The sequence below is a fragment of the Nomascus leucogenys genome, chromosome 9, assembly GCF_006542625.1.
Source record: "Nomascus leucogenys isolate Asia chromosome 9, Asia_NLE_v1, whole genome shotgun sequence".
NCBI classification, from domain to species: Eukaryota; Metazoa; Chordata; class Mammalia; order Primates; family Hylobatidae; genus Nomascus; species Nomascus leucogenys.
Genome location: NC_044389.1, coordinates 6,724,956 through 6,751,173, shown reverse-complemented (window position 1 = coordinate 6,751,173; position 26,218 = coordinate 6,724,956). Strand labels below are relative to the sequence as shown.

Below are 26,218 nucleotides of genomic sequence, written 5' to 3'. Positions count from 1 at the left end.
GATACAGCTGGTAACTTTAATAGGAAAATTTTTAATTTACAAATTGTAGCTCCTAAAACTTAACTCTAAAAAATCACTAACTTAACTTACTCCTGCTGCTGCCACCAAATTATTTATTCTCAATGTTCTGAATTATTTATTCTGAATCATAAGCTAAGATTTTCTTATAAGACATTGTTCAATGTGGATTGCAAATGTTGAGGAAAAAAAAAAGCAACAACAATACAACTTTAGCCCTTATTAGTTATTGTATTCATGTCAGAATACATTAAACTTCAATAGAGTAGCAAGCCTATCTGGCCAAGGCACTAGAACACACAACTACATTTCTTCTACATTTTCCAAAGAGACCACAACCAATTTTCTTTATAAATAGTTAGAAAACCAGTTTCAGAAAATCAGACATTTTTGCAATAAAAAAATTCAAGTATAGCCAATACAAACATTTCATATCCTCTTAAATCATACTTTCAAAACTTATCTATATGTAAAACTGAAAAATTCCAGAATCTGTATTAATTAGACAAGAGATAAGCAAAGTTCAAATACTTAAATCACCCACTCCAACAATTAAAAAAATTCATTCTTTTGTAAATAATCTTACTTTTAAAACAGACAAAAATATAAAAAAGCTAACATTATCTTTTACAAAGATAAACACTGAAAATAAAGATTACCTGGTTAAAAAGCAATACCAAAAGTTCAAATTAATTATCACACAAGAATTTTTACTAAAATTATGAAACATAAAAAATCATAAATTCATTTACCACAAAAAAGTAACTTCTACACTAAACCTATGGAACAAACAAAAAAAATACAATTTAATCTTACTGAACCAAACTAGAAGTTGTATTCTACTTAACTAAGATGTACTCCATCTTAGTTAAATACGATTAATATCCACTTTAATTATTTGCGATGGAGATGGCTAGAATGGGGTATAGCAGCAGGTGTCTATTCCACTAACACTATATCTGGCTGAGTGCCTGTAATCCCAGCTACCAGGTAGGCTGAGGCAGGAGGATCACTTAAGACCAGTTCAAGTCCAGTCTATACAACAGAAAGAGACCTCCTCTCTTAACCCTACCCCCCAAAAAAGACTGTCTGAATAGAATTTTGATGAAAAATTGTAAATTTCACATTTTTATAGATTTTTAAACACCAATGACTTTAAATAGTGATTTTAGTATTTCCACTGCATATTCATTCCTCCATTCTGTTTTTAATTAAAACTAGCCATAATGTTTAGGCAAACAACTGTTTTTCCACCTTAAAAAAACCCAACTAGGCCTGGTGTGGTGGCTCATGCCTGTAATCCCACCCAGCACTTTGGGAGGCCAAGAGGCAGGTGGATCACCTGGGATCAGGAGTTCGAGACCAGCCTGGCCAACATGGTGAAACGCTGTCTCTACTAAAAATACAAAAATTATCCAGGTATGGTGGCGTGCGCCTCTAATCCCAGCTACTCGGGAGGCTGAGGCAGGAGAATCGCTTGAACCTGGGAGGTGGAGGTTGCGGTGAGCTGACATCATGCCACTGTACTCCAGCCTGGGCGACAGAGAAAGACTTTGTCTCAAAAAAAAAAAAAAAAAAAATCACTAAAGCTGGTGCAGTGGCTCATGCCTGTAATCTCAGCACTTTGGGAGGATCACTTGAGGCCAGGAGTACAAGACCAGTTTGGGAAACAAGGCAAGACCCCATCTCTACAAAAACATTTTTTTAATGCAAAATAAGCCAGGTGTGGCGGTGCATGCTTGAAGTCCCAGCTACTTGGGATGCTGAGAAAGGAGGACCCCTTGAGCCTAGGAGTTCAAGGTTTCAGCGAGCTATGATCACACCACCACACTCCATCCAGCCCACGTAGCAGGACAAGACCTTGTTTGTTTAATTCCGAGTAAGAATGTTAGCTTTCCTGCCTCAGTAAGATTTATTTATTTATTTGGACTCCGTGATGCAACAGTAGTTGCCTCACTAACATTATAATGTAAGAAAATTAATTGGTAATGACGAATGATCTCTAACTGATTATTATTTAGTAGTTAGAACTAGGAGATGAAGACAAGTCTATAATAAAATCTGGAAATTAAAATAAACTTAATATGAACATATGTCCTCATAATCTGTTTCTCCCAAAGGCAATGCTCTACTTTCCAAAAATAAATTTAAAAGTTATTTTAAAAAAATTATTATTATTTTTTTTTTTTTGAGATGGAGTCTCGCTCTGTCTCACAGGCTGGAGTGCCAGTGGCGCAATCTCTGCTTAGTGCAAACTCTGCCTCCCAGGTTCAAGTGATTCTCCCCTCTCAGCCTCCCAAGTAGCTAGGATTACAGGCACACACCACCACACCCAGCTAATTTTTGTATTTTTAGTAGAGATGTGGTTTCACTGTGTTGGACACGCTGGTCTCAAACTCCTGACCTCGGGTGATCTGCCCACCTCGGCCTCCCAAAGTGCTGGGATTACAGGTGTTAGCCACCACGCCAGGCCAAAAAGCTAAATTTATAGTACTATTATTCCTAAGTTTATGAAGACAGAGGGAAAGGGACATATAGTCTACCTAAGAGTTGTTTCACCTGTCCCAAAATGAAATCCTTTTGTACGATTTTCAAACTGCGCTCATCCACAGAATAAAATACTTAGAAACACAAGTCCGAACACCAACAAGTATTACTCTAAAAGAATATATGAAAACGTAGATGAAGATGTGTATATGTATACAATATACATTTATACACAAAACATGAATTAGCATATTCTTACATCGTAGTTAAGATGAACAAATATATACAAACACACGTATTAAACAAGATAAAGGTAATATTCATTCAAATGTTAACAGCACTGAATAGTACAAATAAAATCAAATTCTTATTTCACTAAAGGCAACGTAACAAAGACCTTGTTGATAGCAGTCAATCTAGTTTTTGGTCTCACAACTTAAAAAGTAATATAAAGATGTGAGACAATATTTAAAGTTGAAAGGAATCGCAAAAGGTTTTAAAACAAAGAAATACTATGGGATTCAAGATGTGCTGGTTTAGGAGAAAGTTTAAAGGCCACAAAATATTATGTAAAACATATAAAGAATCATAATGCTTAATTTTCAAAACAGCACTGTGATTAGCTGGGGGTTTTTTTCCCTAAAAAGAGTAAATCAAAAAGTAAATCAAAACTGTTGAAGAAATATTCTTCAGAAGACACTGGTAACAATGGCATTAAGAGAAGTAGTAGTGTTTTTTTTCCTCATGTTGCAAAGAGAAACGCTTAATTATCTAGGTTAGTCTAGGTAAAGCTTGGTTTGAAGGCAGGGGATGAATGACAAGACCTCTGAAATTCCATCTCAGTTTTTAATCTTATATGAAGAAACACATCTAATAAAGAAAACTATCCAGTGAGAGAAATATAATTTGCTCTACAGAAAAATTAGTACTAGAAGATATTCTATAGTACAAATCCTCTTATGACCATGTTAAGCAACTGTTCAAAATATTTTTATACTAGAATTATATCACGTTAAATTGAACAGAGAGAAGTAAAACATTATTAGAATCACTTTATCCCTTCAAGAACTGGCAAGCATGTGGGGTTAGGGAGATGGGTTGAGAAGGAGGATGATAACTATGTATGCATTACAAGATGAATACGCATATTATGCAGAAAACTCCCCAGGTGATTGATATACCTACTGTCTATCATTTGCTGGGGAATTTTGTTTGAACTAAGTGATGTGCTGATTATAGCTAAGAAATAATTTTGTCACACAGATCAATCAGCTGAAATATAATTTTACCTGTCTAATGAATAGAGAAAACTAAGGTACCCTATACCAAGTTAGTATTTCTTGCATATTTAAGGTAGTGAAGGAAAAACACTAAAGTTTTATGAAAAGTTAGATTTAGATATGAACTATTAAAAAACTGTTCAATAGTATCTATAAAATAGATAAATTAGTTTAAAATTCGATTGTAGAAAAACATCCTAGCTCCTACCCACCACTCTACTACTCAGGTGTTTCCATAAAAGCCAAGATTATTACAACAAGAGAATATAAAAACATTTAAAATACAATTTCATATAATTTTTATTTACACTTTAACAACTTGCTGGGAATTTAAACAACTTGCTGGGAACATCCTTTGTGAGGCAATGTAGCCTTTTTAAATTTGAAACTTTAAACTCCAAGACAGGCTAACTCTTTTTCAAGTGCAACAACAAATGTGTTAGCTGAAATAGCTAATTTAATGATTATTTGCGACACAGACATGATTATGTGAGCCAAGAGAGCCTCCCCACCTCTGTCTCCCCTGTGGAGGAGGAGGTCTTTGTGTGCTTTTGTGTGATGGTTCCACTGAATTCATTACAATAGAAATGGACATTTGATATTCATAACGATCCAACATCTGAGCAATCTTCTTTCGAGACACACCATGTTTATTCCTCCTAACAAAAAAGAAAAGGATTGTAAATCTTTGTTGCAGAACGTACAGAATGTACAGAATTAACTGTTTTAAAGAAAAAGTACACAAATTCTAAATAATATTTTGCAAATAATATATACTTCATCTGCCCACATTTTATGTAAAAAGACTTATTAAAAACTCAAATGTTTTTATCAATATTTTAAAAAGGTATAAAGATTCCATATATCACAGAAAAATGTTAATTACATCCTCTTCACATAGAACTACCTATTCACTGAGCCTGCTGACTATATCCCCTCGTTAATAACAAAATTAAAGATTATGAGATACTGTTTTAAGAATTACAGAAAGATTGGACTTCCAGGACTTGCAAAAATTGAAGTAAAATATCACTTTTTAGAAGTTATTTATGACAGTTCCTATCACATTTTAAAATGGGCAACACCAAATTATTATTACAGACACAATTTGAACATCTCTTACAAACATAATGTTGAATGAAATAAATTAGACACAATGAATATAAACTGTAGGATTCCATATACATGTATTATACATAATATAAAGCTTTGATAAAAGGCAAAACTAAACTATGGTATTTTTTTTAACCTTGCTCCTGCTCCCAAACTATGATATTAAGGCCAAAGATATTATGGCAAAACTTTAAAGAAAGAGATTATGATTACCCAGGCAAAACAATGGCTACCTTTAGAGAATAAAAGGTAACTGTGACTGCGAAGAGGAATGCAAAGAGCTTCTGAGATGCTGGCAATGCTCCCATGACATGGGTGATAGCTAAACGTGTGTTGATCTTGTAAGAACTTTGTTAAGTTATATATTTATATTTATGTACTTTTCTGTGTGTGAGGTTATATGACACTAAAAAGTGGTTTAAAATTTATTCTGGACCCTCAAAGAACTCCTGACAACTTATTTTACCCTCATAGTTTTCTGTAACTTGACCTGGACATGACAAAACATACAGGAAACATATTTTTACATTTATCATTCTAGATGTACAAATGCCAATTTATTTATCTTGGAAAAAGGCCAGAAATGTCTACTTTTCAAAGCTGACGTTTACATTCAAGATAAGACAAGAAAGCAAAAAAGATAGAAGAAAAAATGAGATGAAGTTGAAAATTAGCAAGATATGGCTAAATCTGGCTGGGTGCAGTGACTCACAGCTGTAATCCCAGCACTTTGGGGGGCTGAGGCCAGCGGATTGCTTGGCCCAGGAGTTCAAGAGCCCAGTGTAGGCAATATGGCGAAACCGTCTCTACCAAAAAAAAAAAAAAATTAGCTGGGCATGGTGGTGCACACTTGTAGTCCCAGTTACTCCCAAGGTGGGTAGATCGCTTGAGTCCAGGAGGCAGAGGTTGCAGTGAGCCAAGATCGTCACTGCCAGCCAGGTGCAGTGGCTCACACCTGTAATCCCAGCACTTTTGGGAGGCCAAGGCAGGTGGATTGCTTGAGGTCAGGAGCTCGAGACCAGCCTAACCAACATGGTGAAACCCCGCCTGTACTAAAAATACAAAAAATAGCCAGGCGTAGTGGTAGGTGCCTGTATGCCCAGCTACTCAGGAGGCTGAAGCAGGGGAATCGTTTGAACCTGGGAGGCAGAAGTAAGCTGAGATCGCCCCACTGAACTCCAGCCTGGGCAACAAAATGAGACTCTGTCTGAAAAAAATTTAAAAAAAAAGATCACTACTGCACTCCAGCCTGGGTGACAGCAGTAGACCCTGTCTCAAAAAATATGTTTTTTAATTTAAAAAAAAGATTAAATCCACAAGATGCCAATTTTTATGATTCAATCAATCCCTTTCAAAAATCAAACTACACCAGGTATCAGTTAAACTGGCTTTGTTATATAAAGGTAAATTTATATTAAGAAAATGATAAATTTTAACAATTCCTCAAAAATGTAATGAAGCCATAACTGCATAGCATTTTACCATTCATTTATTCAGCATTACTCAAATATTTTTAATTTTTAAGCCTCTGTCTCTTCCACCTCAGGTATGATACACACACACAGCCAGGCAGGCAAAAAATATCAGATATTAATACCAATCTGTTTGTCTATCTATACATGAACACACAGCATACAAATCAGAAAGAGAAAGTAGCCAAAGGAATGAAAGAAGAGGGAAGTAAATTAGTTGGACCCCATACACAGAGTAACAGCTTGAAGCAAAGTGAGGTAGAAGGGGAAAAACTGGTTTAAAAAAAAGAGGAGTGAAGGTTGCACAACTCTGTGAATATACAGAAAAACACTGAACTGTATGCAATTAAATAGGTGAATTGTATGCAATTAAATAGGTGAATTGTAAGGGTACATGAATTTTATCACAATAAAGTTGTTACCTAAAAACAGAGGTGGGAAGGTGGGGGACGAGGAAGAGAATAAAAGTAAAAATAAAAGGCCAGGCGTGGTGGCTCACGCCTGTAATCCCAGCACTCTGGGAGGCCGAGGCAGGCGGATCATGAGGTCAGGAAATCAAGACCATCCTGGCTAACACGATGAATCCCCGTCTCTACTAAAAATACAAAAAAATTAGCCGGGCATGGTGACCAGCACCTATGGTCCCACCTATTAGAGAGGCTGAGGCAGGAGAATGGCATGAACCTGGGAGGCGGAGCTTGCAGTGAGCTGAGATTGCGCCACTGCACTCCAGCCTGGGCGACAGAGCAAGACTCCATCTCAAAAAAAAAAAGTAAAGAAAAAGAAAAGGAGTAACAGTCAGGAAACACAGTGATATGAAGGGAAAAGGTAAAGATAGGTACAAATGGAAGAGTTAGGACTGAAAATAGAAGTTCACAATCTCTCACGATTACTGAAATCTGGTTAAGCTGCAAAAACTCAGTTCTCCCTGACTCATTTGGCAGCAAACTTTACCCAGATCTGTACTCATTTGGCAGAACAACTTACTCAGAATTGACTTTACATTATGCAGATTCTTTGTTATTTACTTGAATTGACTAGTCATGATTTGCTGCAGAAATATTAAGATGTTTGATTATAACATGCTCCCCCAAACTCTGAAAAGGGAGTTTTAAGATTAGATGTATATGCACTATATTACCTTTCAAAAATTGCTAAAACCTAAATTCCAAAACACATTGATTCCAAGGATCTTGGTATAGTATTATGGTCCTGTAGTTGAAAAGATAGAAAAGTGGGAGCAACATGAAAGCACAAAGTAAAAAGTTGATGGGACCTAAAATGGGAAGGAGATGAAGGTGGAAGGACAATGCAGAGAAGTGGCCTAGCCAAAAACCAGAGTAAAAAGGTCCTCACATTTTACCCTCAGTTTCCTGAACCTACATTTGTATTCAATAAACCGTGAAAGGATGTCAGAATTCACAAAAGAAAGAAGAAAAGATAAGGATTCAATAAAAATTCGAGTGTCTTACTTTTCTAATTCTTCAGGATCAAATTTCCACCAAGTTTCAGGTTCATGAAACTCTACTCTGTATCCTTTTCCTATGGCCTACACAAAGGAAAGGAAGAAAACAAAAACCCAGAGAAGTACTTCTTAAAGTAAAAAGAAGGCAGACAGATAAATTTCATTTTGACAATACTATAAACTTGCTCGACCAAGAAAAATGATGCTTTATAAAATAATATGGTTTATAACAGTTAAGACTACTTAACTGGATAAATTTTGATTACTATTCTCAAGGAATAGTAATTCCTTAAGATTACTATTCTTAAGGAAAGTCAAAACAATATGAGGCTGGGCGCAGTGGCTCATGCCTGTAATCCCAGCACTTTGGGAGGCTGAGGAGGGCAGATTGCCTGAGCTCAGGAGTTCGAGACCAGCCTGGCTAACATGGTGAAACCCTGTCTCTACTAAAAATACAAAAATTAGCTGGACATGCGTGCAGGCACCTATAATTTCAGCTACTCAGGGGGCTGAGGCAGGAGAATCGCTTGAACTGGGGAGGCGGAGCTTGCAGTGAGCCAAGATGGTGCCACTGCACTCCAGCCTGGGTGACAGAGCAAGACTCCGTCTCAAAAAAACAAACAAAAATTAACAAGATGAACATGTTCCTTAGAAAACAGTATTCACAATTTTTTTAAAAACTAAGCAAACCAACAAACCTCTTTAGAAAACAAAGGACAAATGTTTTAATAATCAAGATCCAACTAGCCAAAATTTTAGAATGTGAAAAAATTGACAAGAATAAAAAATAAAAACTTTCTCATATTTCATATTTACCACTTCCACATATGGCTTCATTTCCCAAGCTTGTATATTAGTGTTATCTATTATAACTGGAGATCTTCCCTGATCGATAGCTTGTTTTGCTGAAATAAAATATAAATTTAAAAATAAAAAAACAAATTAGGTTAAAATACACAAAAGTTAAACATTTATTATTAAGAAATGTACTACGTCTCTGTACTTAAAACCAAAACTGTGCAATCTCTTCAGTCAGTGTCATGAAAAAAAGAACTCCACTAGACTGAAAGGGAATTAAAGGACACAACCATATGCCAGGTGTATTCTCCAGACTGGATGCTGGCTTTGACAAACTGGCTCTGAAAGGCATTTTGCTGAACTTACAGCTAATAAAGCTTTCAAGTCTAGGACTAACTTTCACTATGGGAAATATAAGAGATGAACAATTTACATCTGAATATAGACTAAGTAAGAGAAGAGGTGAAAAATTATTTTGACATGGAACGATGGAGATTATTAAATGAAAATGGCAAGTTACAAGACAGTAGTTAAATATGATCCTATTTAGGTCAAAAGATAGAGCTGGGGAAGACTTATGGAGATATTAAAAGTGGCACCTGGCCGGGCGCGGTGGCTCACGCCTGTAATCCCAGCACTTTGGGAGGCTGAGGCGGGCGGATCACGAGGTCAGGAGATCGAGACCACGGTGAAACCCCGTCTCTACTAAAAATACATAAAAAAATTAGCTGGGCACAGTGGCGGGCGCCTGTAGTCCCAGCTACTCGTGAGGCTGAGGCGGGAGAATGGCGTGAACCCGGGAGGCGGAGCTTGCAGTGAGCCGAGATTGCGCCACTGCACTCCAGCCTGGGCAACAGAGCAAGACTCTGTCTCAAAAAACAAAAACAAAACAAACAAACAAAAAAAAGTGGCACCTGTAGGTGGTAAGAATATTTTCATTTAATATTTTATCTATATTTTCTTTTTGGGAAAGTTATTGCAGATGATTATCTGTATTTTCTAATTTCCTACAATGTACAAATAATGCTTTTGAAGTAAGGCTTATCTTTTTGAAAAGTTATAGATTTGAGTCATTACTTACCAGCAAAACTTTAGATACCAAGTAGCTAAAAATCATAGTCAACTGACTCTGCGGATATTTCTTAGAACTATGGTCCTCAAATTGGGAGTTGCAGTAGAATGGAACTTTTCTGAACTATTATCTCCCATCCAAATGCCATCTTTTGCACCATGAGATAAGAATCACTGTCACAAGGCTGGGCGTGGTAGCTCACACCTATAATCCCAGCACTTTGGGAGGCCGAGGCGGGTGGATCACGAGGTCAGGAGTTCGAGACCAACCTGGCCAACACGGTGAAACCCCGTCTCTACTAAAAATACAAAAATTAGCCGGGCGTGGTGGTATGCGCCTATAGTCCCAGCTACTTGGGAGGCTGGGGCCAAAGAAGCTCTTGAACCCTGGAGGCAGAGGTTGCAGTAAGCCAACATCGTGCCACTGTGTTCCAACCTGGTCGACAGAGCAAGACTCCAACTCAAAAAAAAAAAAGAATCACTGTCACAAGAAGCCACTGTTAATGACAGGAGTATGTATATCTCTGAGATATACCAGACAAGAAAAATAATTAAGAACCCTTGATAAATTTTAAAAACTAAGGCCAGGTGCAGTGGCTCACGTCTATAATCCCAGCACTTTGGAAGGCCAAAGCAGGTGGATCACCAGAGGTCAGGAATTCAATACCACCCTGGCCAAAATGGCAAAACCTCATCTCTACTGAAAATAAAAAAATTAGCCAGGCGTGATGGTATGTGCCTGTAGTCCCAGCTACTTGGGAGGCTGAGGCACGAGAATTGCTTGAATCTTGCGAAGTGGAGGTTGCTGTGAGCCAAGATCACGCCGCAGCACTCCAGCCTGGGCAAAGAGTGAGACTCCGTCTCAAAAAAAAAAAAAAAAAAAAAAAAAAAAGGCCAGGCACGGTAGCTCACATCTGTAATCCTAGTACTTAGGGAGGCCGAGGCGGGTCGATCACAAGGTCAGCAGTTCAAGACCACCATGGCCAAGATGGTGAAAACCCATCTCTACTCAAAATATAAAAATTAGCTGGGCATGGTAGCAGGCGCCTGTAATCCCAGCTACTCCAGAGGCTGAGCAAGAGAACTGCTTAAACCCGGGAGGCGGAGGTTGCAGTGAGCCAAAATCGCACCACTGCACTCCAGCCTGGGTGACAGAGCAAGACTCCGTCTCAAAAAAAAAAAAAAAAAAATTAAAAGGCTGAAGCAAAACCAAATATCATATGTTCTCACTCATAAGTGGGAGCTAAGCCATGAGGATCCAAAGGCATAAGAATGACGCAACTCTGGAGACTCAGGGGGAAACGGTGGGAAGGGAGTGAGGGATAAAAGACTACAAATAGGGTGCAGTGTATACTGCTTGGGTGATGGGTGCACCAATATCTCACAAATAACCACTAAAGAACCTACTCATGTAAACAAACACCTCTTGTTCCCCAATACACTATGGGGAAAAAAAGGCTGAAGCAAAATGCAAAGATGTGGAAATTTTCTCAGGAGTTAGAATTCAAACCACTAAGTTCAACAGAATGAAAACATTTATACAGATGTCTAGGGCAGACAGAATGCTAAAGGTCAGTTAGAATAATCACTATGGGGAAATACGTATTTGGGAGATGTCTCTAAATACCAAAAGAAATTTAGAATTTGGGTCATAAATAGGTGCCATCATCTATTAGTGCTAGCTTGGTGCTAGCACCAAGACACTATGATCTCCCACTGCTCTGTCTCTAATCATAGTGATCAAATCTTCCATTCAAAACCTTATTAAAATTATTCTCCTAATGTCTGATAGGCTCACACATCCAAGGAGTTGTGTTCCAGAAAAGAAGCTTTTATTGACCAAATAAATTTCTGATTTTAGGAATGGGGAGATTATCTTCTTTCCATTATCATCCAATACCACAGTCTAGTACATTCCACGAAAAAAGAGCTCCTAAGAAAAAACATATTTGAATACCCAAAAATGGGAATAGTTTTCTTAAACAAATGAACTTTGTAAGAAGTTCATACTGTAAGAAAGAGAAGAATGACACTTTGGAGATATTTTCGATTTTTAGGTGTTCTAAAATTAATTTAGATTATTTCAATAATAAACATGAAGCAGACAGATTTTCATAGAATGGTACGTAGCATTTAAAGATATTCAAGTCCATATTTATTATTCTGTTTTAATAATAAGATACCATTATTCCATTTAGCAAGTATAATTAACATAATTCAAATGACATAAACATTTTAATGAAATATTCTGTACTAGTTTGTTTGTTTGTTTGTTGAGACAGAATCTTGCCCTGTCACTCAGGCTGGAGTGCAGTAGCATGATCTCAGCTCACTGCAGCCTTGACCTCCCTGCCTCAAGCAATCCTCCTATCTCAGCCTCCCAAGTAGCTTAGACTACAGGTGTGCACCACCATGCCTGGCTAATTTTCCTACTTTTTGTAGAGATGGGGTTTCCTCATGTTGCCCAGGCTGGTCTCTAACTCCTGGGCTCAAGTGATCTGCCTGCCTCGGCCTCTCAAAGTGCTGGGATTATAGGCATGAGCCACTGCACCCAGCTATGCTAGTACTGCAAAGAGAAAAAAAAATGTCCCACACAAATAAACTTCCTAGTTCACCAAAGGTATACTGGCTCTGCCCTGTCTATTCATTCAACTTATCAACTAATCTTGCTCCCCTTACCTTTAGGCCGGTAACTCCAAACATTTTCAGAATTGCAATACCATCATTATTTGATTTGAGCAAAAATGTTCTATGGCATTAAAAAAATAAAAAAATTAATATTTTTTTAGACTGCTATGCCACCCTCTAATATATTTGGAGAAATTCTAGGGAGTTATAAAATAAATACTAGGAAACAGTCTTATGATCAAACTTATCTGATGTTTAAACATTCTTGTGAAACTATAAATTGTAACAGCATAAAACTTTTAACTCGAAACCATCCTCAGCCAGGCACTGTGGCTCATTCAAAATTCTACAAAGTTTTTTTAAAAAATAGCTGGGTGTGCTGGTACACGTAGGTAGTCCCAGCTACTTGCCTGTAGTACTAGTTACTCAGGAGGCTGAGGCAGGAGGATCCCTTGAGCCCAGGAATTCGAGGCTGCACTGAGCTATGATTGTGTCACTACACTCTAGCCTGGGCAACAAAGCAACACCCCACCACTAAAACACACACAAACATCCTCACTGAAATTCCTTACTGAAATAGAAAAGCATTACTATTTTTCTTGTATATATTATACTTTAGGGCAACCCTAGTTTGCAGCTTTGAGAGAAGTTCTTCATTACAGAAGAATTCTATTAAACATGGAAGGAATAACTAAACTAAAAATCACCACTTTGCAATTCTGAATGAAGTAACTGACTCAGGAAACAATTTATTATTGGATAAAACCATCAGATATAAGGTTAATAGGGAACTTGATAGCAGACGGAAGGAAGAGGTTGTCCCTGTGCAGCTACTGATTAAGCTCACCATTACTAAGAATAGGACAACCAAATATCTGCTTGCCAAAAAAAAAAAAAAAAAAAAAAAGTTGAACCTAATCAAGCCTCTAATCTACTTTCCATTCACAGAAAACAAAGAAGAGGAGCAAGTTAAATGGGTAACACCAAGAAGCAAATAGACAACTACAGCATGTGGAACACTCTACAGGACAAACAACCTAGTTTCTGCAACAAGTTAATGGTATGAGGGTTAAAAGAGGGAACATGCTATGGATTAACTTAAATAAAACAAAATGCATTTTGAGGACTTTGTTTGGATCCCAATTCAAACAAAATAACTGAAGAGATTTTTTAGAACAACAGAGGAAATTCAATTACACACTGGATTACATGATCTGAAGGAACTGATTTTTTTTAAACGTGTGATAACAGCACTGAAGTGAAAGATGTGATTAAGTAAAAAAGTTAATTTGAAATGTATAAAGTATGATGTCTAGAATTTGCTTTAAAAAGAGAAAGGGGTAAAAACAAAAAGATAAAAGCCCATATACCAAAATCTTAATACCTGATAATTCTGGGTGATGGGTCTATGAGGTTCATTACAGTCTCTTTAATCTGTTTAAAATTTTTCATAATAAAAGCTATTTGTTTAATCATCAATCCATTCTTTAAAAATAACATAGTGTATGTATTTACTTATAGTTCAGATCAACAGTTTTCAATTCTAACTATACATCAGAATCATCTGGAGAACTTTCAAAACAGAAAGTATCAATGTTTAGGCCCCACCCCAGATCAATTAAACCAAAATATCTAAGGCTGAAGCCAGGCACACTTTTTTTTTGTCTGGTTTTTTTTTTTTTGCTTTTTTTTAAAACTCCCCAAGAAATTCAAAAGTGTAGCCCAGGTTAAGAACCCCTATTAATGATAAACAGAAATTGACCCATGTCCATTAAAAAATGTATTAAGTTTCTTGTAGAGCAATATCAATGAGAAAAACTTTTAATATTCACAACCAGTATATTAAGCCTTGGAAAACATTAGCATTATTCAAGGGGAAATAACTTTGGGGCTACATAATAATGGTGCAGATTCAAAGTTCTCTGAATTTACTCATCAAGTATAAAATAAAGCCTCTTAAAATATCCGATGCTGCTATTATTTTACCAGCTTATACTGATAAAATATTTACAGTTTACAAAGCGTTTTATCTAAATTCTCTGCTTTTCACAGAAACCTTGATCAGGTAGGGCAAGTATAATTATCACCACCTCTAACAGATAAAGAAATTAGGTCTCAAAGGTATTTAAACAGCTTGCCTGAAGTCATTCAGCTGGTAAAAACCTAAGTTGAGAATAAAATCTAGGTCTTTTGACTCCTAGCCAAATATTCTATCCCGGGACACTTAGCCCAAAACAAACCTCTGTTCTGGTTCCAGTCATGGGCATCACCAAGTTGATTAACATTATACCTGTACCCATCTTGATGGTGAAAATAGTCATCAGTGCTGAACACAATGCCATCACGATTCTGACCAAGCAGAATTCTGTTAATAAAAGAAATCATAAAGGTGCCATTTACAAAATCTATAACCATCAGAAATAAACCATCAGAAATAAACATAACCAACTGAAATAAATCACACAGGAAAGGTTATTAAATGGATTTCTGATACTTACCTGAAAGTATATTACGAACCGACCAGCACAAGAGTTGAATAATCTTACAAAGATTTCAGATTTCAAATCACTTTACACTTAAATCTACACAATTACAGATGCTAACAAAAACTCTTTTTTTTTTTTTTTAGATGGAGTCTCACTCTGTCGCCCAGGCTGGAGTGCAGTGGCGCGATCTTGGCTCACTGCAACCTCCGCCTCCCAGGTTCAAGTGATTCTCCTGCCTCAGCCTCCTGAGTAGCTGGGATACAAGCATGTGCCACCATGCCCGGCTAATTTTTGCATTTTTAGTACAGACAGGGTTTCACCATGTTGGTCAGGCTGGTGTTGAACTCCTGACCTCTTGGATCCACCTGCCTCGGCCTCCCAAAGTGCTGGGTTACAGGCATGAGCCACCGTGCCTGGCCGTAACAAAAACTTTTTGAAGCAGCATTTGTATTGCAACTTTTTAAAACATTATTTACCCAATCTCAAAATTATATCAACTATTATCCATGTTTTCACTTTAGTATATTTTTATTTGCCTCAATCTAGTGCAACAGGTAACCTAAAAAGCAAGTAAGCCTAAGCAAGCAATTCATTTGGAAAAAACCATATGTGACTCTAGACAGCTTTAATAAACTCATTTCCATGAAGCATATATGATCCTCTAGTGAAAGTCAGAAATAGTTGGAGGCTTAAGGTTATGGAACAATCTGTGATCCTCCAAAGTATAATCAAACTTTAAATTTTTAAGAACCTAAGTCGCTAAATGAAATTATTAAACACTAAATAAAAAATAAACTCTCAGTTCAGGTCAATGATAATCAAGCTTTGTTTTGAAAATGATACTGCCTTAAATTGACAAGCATAGCAAGACTAACAAGTACTCAGAACTCTCATTACCAATGACTCATGAAAGAAATTGGGAGTGTGCTATGATAGGGAAAATGCAGCAAGATAATGACTTGGATCCAAGAGCAACAACGAGAGTATTTTGTTGTTTCCTCTCCTCTCCTTGAACCTAGGCATTTGGACATCACTGTATAATTTTGAGGGGATTGGTGGGATGCAAGGTGGTATTAATAGAAGGAATTGAGAGTAAAAGAATATTGGCCTGGAATGATTCAAGCTTACTTACTTCTCACTAAAAAAGTAGTAGGAAGGGTTTCAACTATTAAGATGACAAGTGTCATCTCTCCATCCCTCAGCTTATAATGGTATCATATACAGTTCTCCCTCAATATCCATGGGAGATTGGTTCCCGGACCACACTTGCTGCTCAAGCCCTTGATATAAAAATGGCTGTTTGCATATAAACTATGCACATCCTACCATACACTTTAACTCATCTCTGGATTACTTGTAATACCTAATACTCTACAATGTGAATACTATGTAAATAGTTGTTATACTGTATTGTTTAGGAAATAACAAGGAAAAAAGTCTGTACATTTCAATACAGACGCAAGATTTTTTCTCAAATACTTTCAGTCCAAAGTTCGTTGAATTCACTGACATGGAATCAACAAATATGGTGGGTCAGTGGTGTATTTTATAAAAATAAAATCACTTGTATCAAAATAAAACAATTTAAGTATGTATAGGTTGGTGTGAAAGTAATTGCAGTTTTCGCCATTAAAATGCCAATTAAAAACTGCGATTACTTTTGCACAAACCTCTATTTCCACTTACAGAATTACAGTCCAAATCACTTCAGACAAACCAAATGAAAATTAATGGGTTGGGTTGTGTGTTTGCTTTTTGGGGGACTGGAGTTGGATTTTTCAAGCAGCCATGATTTATCCAAAACATTGTGTATCTGACATATTTGGCATCTTACTGCTTATACAGATAACCTAGAATATGAAAATGCCATGATATTAGCATTCTAAAGCAAAACTCAATCACCCAAAAAGAGATTTTGATTGTAACTGATCATGTGATATCTAATTACATTCAACAGTACCAGAAATCCAGATAACACCTTTTCTAGATACTCTATACTTCCTTTTTTGTTTTTTTGTTTTGTTTTTTCCATTCTATTACTTTATTAGCAGGTCATTTCTTTTCTTTTTTTTTTTTTTTTTTTAGACAAGAGTCCCACTCTATTGCCCAGGCTGGAGTGCGGTGGCGCAATCTTGGCTCACTGCAACCTCCGCCTCCCAAGTTCAAGCGGTTCTCCTGCCTCAGCCTCCTGAGTAGCTGTGACTACAGGCACGTGCCACCACGCCCGGCCAATTTTTGTATTTTTATTAGAGATGGGGTTTCACCATGTTGGCCAGGCTGGTCTTGAACTCCTGACCTCAGGTGGTCCTCCCACCTCGGCCTCCCAAAGTGCTAGGATTACAGACGTGAGCCACCGTGCCCAGCACAGGTGATTTTTAAGATGTTAATAATATCATTCTACATGACAATCATATTTTTTGTATCTAAAAAATGGTTTAAATTTTCTCAAAATAAAAGGTGAGGGAGCAATAAACCAATTTATATCATTAAAACAAGTCAACATTACAAATCTCTATAAAGAACATTTTCTTAAATATATAAATCATAACTATAGTAAATAAGTTTAACCTGAAAAGACTTTTCCTCCCAGGTAGCATAGACTGTTCATATATCTTTTTCAAATTCCCTGAATTACTTCAAACCATGAAGCTTTATTTTATGGACTAAAAAAACACCTATATGAATCTAGGAATATCTGAATGTCATATCAAGCCTCTAAAGCAAAAATAAATTATTTAAGAACATCAGTATTTTCAAAATTCTTAGACTCCATCAAAACTCTCAAGTCAGGTACTAAAATGGATTCTCAGAATGTCAAAATTTAGAAATGTGAGTAAGTCAAATATCTAATTTTAAAAAATCAAATCTGGGCTCAGTGGCCACTTGATTTCTATTTTTTCAAAACAATAGCTATCTTTTTGAGAGCCTATTTTATGTCAAACATTTTACATAAATCTATGACCTCATTTAATCCTCATAAAAGCCTGCCAATTTGATAATAAACTAATCCAGGAGAAGAAATAATTTTGGCAAGTTAGATGGTAGTGGGAGAGCTAAGATAAAGCACCTCCTTGACCCCAAAACCAATGGCCTCCAATGATCCCTGCCTCCTGGTACTCACAACCTTGCATCCTCTTATCCTGCAGTATGCTTGGATTTAGTCCCCAGCTTCTAAGGAATAGAATATGATACAGGTGATGGGATGTCACTTCGGAGATTACTAAAAAAAAAAAAAATAGCTTCTGTCTTAGACTTGAGCTTGCATGCTTTCTCTCTCACTTTGAAAGAAATCAGCTGTCTTGTGAATGGACAGAGGCCAAGTAGCAAAGAAATGAGAGAAGCCTCCAGTCTCCAGCCAGCAAGGAACTGAAGTCTTCAATCCAACATAGCTCACAAGGAACTCAGTCCTGTCAACAATCTTGAGAGAGCTCTTAGAACCAGATCCTTCCCAAATCAAGCCTTCAGACCAGAAACAGTCCTAGCCAACATCTTGATCACAGCATTCTTAGAGACACTGAACCAAAGGCACCCAGGTAACTATAACCAGAGTCCAGACCTACAGAAACTACGAGGCAATATATGTTTGTTGCTTTGAACAACTAAGTTTTAGGGTAACCTGTTACACGGCCTTGAGTAATCAATGTACTCCACACTTATAATTTCTCACTTAAGAAACAAGTAAACCAAGAGAACCTGTTCCCAAAACAAGGCCTACAAGACAGTCCATTTTCATGGTTTGGTTTTTAAATTTCTAAGAACTGAGCATTATTTTAATACTTTCATGTGCATTTACAAGTGATTTTCAAAAAAAAAAAAATACAAAATCTAAGTAAAACTGACACATCATGAACCCTTTTACTCCTTATCTACTGAGTGCCTTTATATACTTCCTATCCTGAGACTACTTTACTGGGGTACTTCAATCTCTCAACACTCCCTGAATTAAGAATAAAGGGACCTACATGAAGAAAGATAAGTCTTTCCTCTGGAGTTAAGGAGACTTACCTCCTTCAAAAGAAGGGAGAAAAAAAAAGTCTCCTCCCGTCTCTCTCTAAACTACGGTAAGTATATTCGTTTCTGTAACTTCTATAACATCACAAACTTAAAAACAACAGGAATTTATCTTACAGTTCTGAAGGTCAGTAATCCAAAATCAAGTTTCACTGAGCTAAAAATAAAGTGTGTGCAGACCTGTGTTCCTTCTGGAGGCTCTACGGAATATGTTTCCTTGCCTTTTCCAGCTTCTAAAGGTTAGCTGCACACCTGGGCTTATGGGATGTTCCATCATCTTCAAAACCAGCAGTGCAGCATCTTCTCTCTTGACCTTTGCTTTTGGCCTTAACCCTTCTCTGACTAATTCCTCCTGCCTCCCTCTTATTAAGAACCTTTGTGATCACACTGGGCCAATCCAGTTATCCAGGACAGCCTCCCCGTTGCAAGATCCTTAATCAAATTTGCAAAATCCAATTTACTATCTAAGGCAACATATGCACAGGTTTTAGGGATTAAAACATGAGTATATTTGGAGGGGGACATTATTCAGCCTACCATTGCAAATATCCACAATAATCTGTAAAACAGATGACAACAACAAAAAACTAATTTCTTAAATTCCCTCACTTTTTATTTATTACGGGGTAAGAAAGATCCCACTGTTTTACTCATTCTCTCAAATTACTTTTAAAAACCTCTATTTTCTTCCAGTTTCCTTGTTGGTTTTGTTTTTACTCTTAGTCCTTTATCCATCTAGAAGTTATTTTTGTGAATGATTTAAGACAGGGGCTTTAAATATTTTTCCAGACTGACAATCAAATATCCTATTACCATGTATTGAATATTTTGCCCTACTAATACAAAATGTCATTTCATCAAATACTGAATTCTTTTATATGTAGGTATGTTTCTGGATTCTCTTTTTTTTTTTTTTTTTAAGAGAGTCTTGCACTGTCGCCCAGGCTGGAGTGCAGTGGTGTGATCTCGGCTCACTGCAACCTCCGCCTCCCGGGTTCAAGAAATTCTCCTGCCTCGGCCTCCCGAATAGCTGGGACTACAGGCACATGCCACCATGCCCAGCTAATTTTTGTATTTTTAGTAGAGATGGGGTTTCACAATGTTGGCCAGGATGGTCTCGATCTCTTGACCTCGTGATCCACCCGCCTCAGCCTCCCAAAGTGCTGGGATCACAGGGGTGAGCCACCGGCACCCGACCTTTTTTTTTTTTTTTTTTTAAATAGAGACAGGGTCTATGTTGCCCAAACTGATCTCCAACTTCTGGCCTCAAGTGATGCTCCCCACCTCAGCCTCCCAAAGTGCTGGGATTACAGGTGTAAGCCACCACACCTAGCCTGTTCCTGAGTTCTCTAATTTTATCTATTTGTTCTTTTGCTAATAATTTAATTATAGTAGTTTCTAAATTTTAATAGCTGGTGGGGTAAGTCTCGTTTTTTTAAACTGTCCTTGTTATAGTTACATACCAAACAAACTTTATAGGCTTCTCAAATTCATACAAAAATTCCTTTGGGATTTTGGTTAAAGTTTCACTGAATTTATAAATCAATTAGGGGGAAAAGTGACATCTTTATTGGGCTATCCTACCCATAAACACTCTATGGGCCAAAACTATGGCCAAGGCTATTACGGCCTACTGTCTCTCTCTCAGAATATCATCAGACATCTTGAATACTTACAATGTTAAAGACATGCTGATTGAGATGTGGGCAAAGACTAAATTAAGTAAGAAGAGGACTTGAACACTACCTCCAAAGAATATGAATTCTATCCAACTGCCTACACTCATTACCACATACCAAACATAAACATTACTAATTTTTTTTTTTTTTTTTTTTTGAGACAGGGTCTCAATCTGTCACACAGGCCAGAGTGCAATGGCATGATCACGGCTCACTATAGCCTCGGCGGCTCAGCCTCCCAAGTAGCTGGGATACCCAGGTTACCGAGGCTGGTCTTGAACTCCTGGGCTCAAGCAACCTGCCTGCCTTGGCCTCCCAAAGTGCTGGGTTTTCAGGCGTGAGCCATCATACCCAGCCACTCTTTTAATTTGGTCCTCCAAATCAGCTCAACTCTGATCTACCAATTTTCACTCTATTATTTTGTTAAAGCTTGTTTTGAATGTGAACTCCTATATTAAGCCATTCCTCACCTAAGAATATATGACTTTATATCTAATTCCAAATAACCAACACCAGTTCACTGAAAAAGCGCTGACCTAAAGAGGTACAGACCAGGCTCCTTGAAGTCAGGAGTCACGTATAAGACTACACAACCATTAAGCATTACAGTGAAGGCAAAGGAAAAACATATTATAATTTTATTGCTAGTTTGAGCTCTTATTAGTTTTTGTAACTTCTAAATCACTTAACCTCAACTTCCTTTAGCCTCTGCTCCTTCTATAAAATGAAAAAACAACCCATCGCACAAGATTTTTACATATGAAAATACTCTGTAAATTGTGAATCATAATATGAATGGTACTTGTTGGTACTACATACAACTTTCATTCTTATATATCTATTCTTCAAATAAATATACATATTATATCTAATCACCTCTACCATCTCCCACTACAATGTCTCCTTTAAATTCTATCGAATTTCCACTACTTTATTCACCTTTAATTTCAACATACTCCAATATGTTGTCTCAAATCTAACTTCTCTTCCTTAGGTTTCTTCTATACCCACTCTTGGTCAAGTGGTCCCAACTAGAAGACTCTTTCATCCAGTTTTCAAATTTCAATTATTTATTTTCTCTGATGGTATACCCTAAATCTAGAAGACAGCCCATGTTTGTGAGACCTCACTCCTAACTTTTATTATTATAGAGGTGAAATTTCATCTTCTCTACAAAATCCTCATTAAAGTAAAAGGAATCAAAATACAAAGACCAAAATTTAATTCTGGAATGAATTAATTCATTCACAAAGATCAGTTTATAATCTAGCTTGAAATATCACAAATTAAATCTTTCTCTAGTGTCTTTTCTCTGAAAAAAATGTTTATTTAGGTTTAGATTGCCTTGTCAGTAAATATAAAACATTTGCAGAATGGTTTCTTGGACCTCTCCATCCTCACCCAAACATACCAAAAAATTTTCTTTTTCTCCTTGTCCAGCACAAATCTTGAATCATCTTATATAAACTCAAGATAATTTGTACTGCTTTCTTTACACCATTTTTTCACAACTGCATAAACATATTCAAGTGCATCAATAGTTTAAAAATGTAAGAAAAAAAAGGATTTGAAATATTTTGTAATACAATAAACCACCACCAGTTCTAATGCCAATTCAGGTATTACTCACTTCAAACTCCTGAATTTTAAGAAATCATAAAAGGGTTCCTTCTGCCAATCAATGGCATGAACATGGCACAGTGCTCAACACATTCAAAATTCCTTTCCTTGGGTTATCTCATTTGATTCCCAATTCCAGAAAAAGTAAGTATCATTTATTCCATTAACAGACAGCAAAACTTGCTCAAGGTGAAAAAGTGAAATAACTGGGTCAATACCCAAATTTTCTCTTTTTCCCACCTCCAGCTGAACTTGAAAAACCCAAATTTTCTAACACTGAGTCCAACTTTTCTTGAATAGCTGACTCAAAAGGGTAGGCCAGGACAGTTCTCAAGTAGCATTTGCTTTCATCACTGCCATAATTATACATAGTGTTATCTATTTTTAAAACCCTTAGCAGAATCTAAATATAAACATATATGCCAATTCTCCTTTCTTCTATCAGAAAAGATTTTTAAATAGTTACACTGTTAGATGCTATTCTCAAGTATAGCAAATTAAAGATTTTCTTCTACTAGAAACATAAAAGCATTTGTCAGTGATTACAGGTATCATTATAGTTTTAACATTTTTATTTCATTTTTTAGAGACAGAGTCTCACTATGTTGCCCAGGCTGGTCTCAAACTCCTGAGCTCAAGTGACTGGTCCACCTTGGCCTCCCAAAGTGTTGGGATTACATGCATGAGTCACTGCAGCCGGCGACAAATATCATTTATAATTTTTAAATAATGAATTACCAAGTATTCAGTTGGTATCCTTTACTTACCGAGACAATGTTGTTTTCCCAGAACCAGGCAGACCTCTTAAAAGAATAAGTAACTTCTGCAATTTATTTAAGTTTTCCTCTTGAAACTGCTGGTTCCCAAACCTGTCTGTTCCACTATGCTTGTCCATACAACGATCTTTCCAGCATTTTTCTCTGACTTCACAGAAACCATTACTCACATATCGATCTTGCATACTGCAGCCATTTCCAGAGGGATGAACACTACTCCTGTTGTCACTACAGTCAGTATATTCATTGTTCTGATCAAAAGTCATGCAATTCCAGTTAACATGACCATTATTTACATAATATCCATTTTGTATCTGAGAGTCACCTTGGGCTTGGAAAATATTTGATGGTGGATTTGGTGGAGCACTGAATCTTTGAATGTTTAAATGATAGTTCAAACTGGGAAGAGGGGGACCATAGGGCACTATAAAAGGATGTACTGACTGCCATTCAGGCCTGAAAGAAGTAAATGAAGTGTCACAAAATGTAGGTATTACTTGTCCATTACAGGGATATTTGTCTGGCTCCTTCCCCAAGTTCTGTTGATAATCACAATGTGATGGAATAGCTTTATTACTAAGATCTTTCTTTTCTTCATCAGGTTTTAAGAGACCATTATTATGACCCTGATAAAATGGAATAAATTGTTCCTGAGAAGGTTCAGATTCTTTACAACTGTTCTCAAAATCATCTTTTTCCTTTTCAAGCTCTTCAATTTCTTTGTAAAACTGGAATAATTCATTGTCAATCTCTGATTTTTCAGAGTTAAATTTCTGTTTCTCTTTTTGTCCTCCTCTGTCATTTATACCATTTAGAGCACCTGCCTCATTCCTCCCTTCATTACGTTTCTTCTTCTCAGGAGGTTTGTAAATGGGTCCTATAAATGCTTTACTTGTGCTATATATCTCATCGTCTGTGGATACTAATGGAGGACGTGCTTCCTGTAAAACCTGTGAATCAATGGATTCAATAACATCTGGTGTATTATCAGGCATCTCATCATGCAAAGGTCTATGCAAATCTGTAGTTTTGGTTTTGTTCTCCTGCAAATAACTATGTCCTCTGACATCAATGATGGTCACAGGGACCCAATCATTTCCAGTTTTCTCTTGGATTCTGTGAAAATCAGCATTACTATGATCGTGAAAAACATACGCCTCTGTAGTTGACTTCAATTTTTTACAGCGTGGTTCACTCGTTACTTCTTCTCTAGGTCCCAAGAATTTACCTTCAATTTCACCATAAGACATCTGAGAAATAAATAAATCATACAATTACTAGCTAAAATATTAAAAATCTAAATAAATGTTTCTTCAAAAACAAGAAATTAGACAAAGACATTTAAATTTGTGATATATTTAACGGTAACAATTTCCCAAAATACCAGTCACTTTTATAACCACTTATTATTTAAGTACAGTCATAATATGGTGGTTTATGGGAGAGATCTCGTTGAATATCCTTTTTTAAAAAAATATATATATATATCTCAACTTTAAACGATCCATTTCTGAATTTGGAAGACCTAAAAGATGTAAGTATGTCTGTAAAGTTGAATCAGTAATATATATTTTTATGATATACACAATTGTGTATTTAAAAGGAGATTGAAACCGCCAACACCAAATTAACACATACTCAAACTGGCTGTGATACACTGCATCGTAAGCATTTCCTTACTTAAAACCACTGTGTTTTTGAGAGTAAATAGCTCCAATTCTCTCCCAAACCTCAGACAACCAATCTCCTTAGCATCCAAATGTTAGATTAACTGAAGTGCCAGTCTTTGGAGACCCTTTACTGTGAGTAGTTAGTGTAAAAGAGGTTTCTAAATGGGTGTAGTGTGTTCATTTAAAAGGGGGGAAGAGATAACTTAAGTTGCAATGATAATAACGGAAATTTGTTTAATAAAGAAATCTGGTAACTCCCAAAGTTCAAAGCCTTCATCTTTTCCGAATAGTCTATCATGAAAGTAAAATTTGCTTCCCTTTAGGCCTGGCAGAGTGGCTCAAGCCTGTAATCCCAGCACTTGGGAGGCTGAGGTGGGCGGACTGCTGCTTAGGAGTTCGAGACCAGCCTGGCAACATGGCCTAACTCCGTCTCTTAACAAAAAAACAATAAATTAGCCGGGCACGGGGGCGCGCACCTGTGGTCCCAGCTACTCGGGAGGCTGCGGTGGGAGGATCGCTCGAACCCAGGGGGGCGGAGCTTGTGGTGAGCCGAGATGGCGCCACTGCACTCCAGCCTGGGCGACAGAGGGAGACTCCGTCTTGGGGCGGGGGGAGGGGAATTGCTTCCCCTGAAATACCTTTGGGACCTCAAAGTACAACCCAGAGGCCTATTCCACCCAATTCTTCATTGTGCCACTCTCTGGTGTTCCTAACACGAGAGAAAAAGAAATGGACAAAAAGGCGAACTACAGAATGATGCAAGTAGGCCACAGAGCTGGAGGAAGACAACTGCGGAGAACGCCAAAAGGCCTCCTCTCGGTTTCTCGTTTCCTCATTCGAAATGTGTCAGAAAAGTCCCGAAGAAAAGCAACCGGGTTGCGTTAATAAACAGCGTGATCTATACACTATCCGAGCCCTATGCCTCCAGACTTCCAGAGTGAGCGACCCGGGCAAAAGTGCGTCACCCAGCTTTTTTGTCCCAATAGAGACATGTTCAGGTCCTGTCCAGGAATTCTGGAGGTCTCTGAGGCGCAAAAGTTCACACAGAGCTTGCTTCTACGTTTACAGCTAATCTAAAGGGTCCAGTCAAGAAGTGAAAGCGAAAAACACCACCACCGCCCCACCCTCACCTAAAACGGGGTGTCTACTCACCTTACTCCACCCCTACGCATTGACCTTTACCTCCCAATAAAACCTTCTTTTAGGAAGACACGAACCTCTGTGAAGGTGAAATAAAAGCGGAGACACAGCACTAAAGCCGAGGTCTGGAGGGACTAAAAGCCCACCTCTCAGAATCGCGGTAACAAACCTCACCTCCGTACGCAAAATGGCGGTCACCTCTCGGTTACCCGTGCCAAAACTAGGCGTTTGCGCCAGGCATTGTGGGAATTGAAGTCCGACGTTCACACCGGCTCCGTAAACCTCACGGCATGGAGACTAGGTCTCCCAGAATCCATGGCGTGACAAACGCACTAAATTGGCAACAAAAGTAGACCGGAATTAGTTCCTAGATCTGGAGCAGGGAAGTTATCTAAAAACACCAACTTTCGTTAAAAGAAAGCAGCGACCTCCTCTGGCGTTTATCCCCGAAGGAAAAAGGAATTTGAGAACCTGGCGCCCCCAAATAGATGTATAATCGGCTCT

At 37.4% G+C, this 26,218-nt stretch overlaps 1 protein-coding gene across 2 annotated transcripts in view; it reads right to left on the bottom strand.

Moving 5' to 3' along the window:
* The window catches only part of N4BP2L2 (NEDD4 binding protein 2 like 2), a 112,692-nt gene extending 86,779 nt beyond the window's left edge, over nt 1-25,913 (bottom strand). For both annotated transcript variants that reach the window (XM_030818551.1, XM_030818552.1), the window contains exons 1-6: nt 25,727-25,913; nt 22,896-24,154; nt 14,573-14,697; nt 8,652-8,740; nt 7,843-7,919; nt 4,298-4,444 (exon numbers count right to left, since the gene is read on the bottom strand). In XM_030818551.1, the coding sequence (XP_030674411.1) occupies nt 4,298-4,444; nt 7,843-7,919; nt 8,652-8,740; nt 14,573-14,697; nt 22,896-24,154 (1,697 nt within the window). In that variant the 5' untranslated portion in view covers nt 25,727-25,913. The remainder of the gene's footprint in view (nt 1-4,297; nt 4,445-7,842; nt 7,920-8,651; nt 8,741-14,572; nt 14,698-22,895; nt 24,155-25,726) is intronic.
* Between the last annotated feature and the right edge of the window lie 305 nt (nt 25,914-26,218).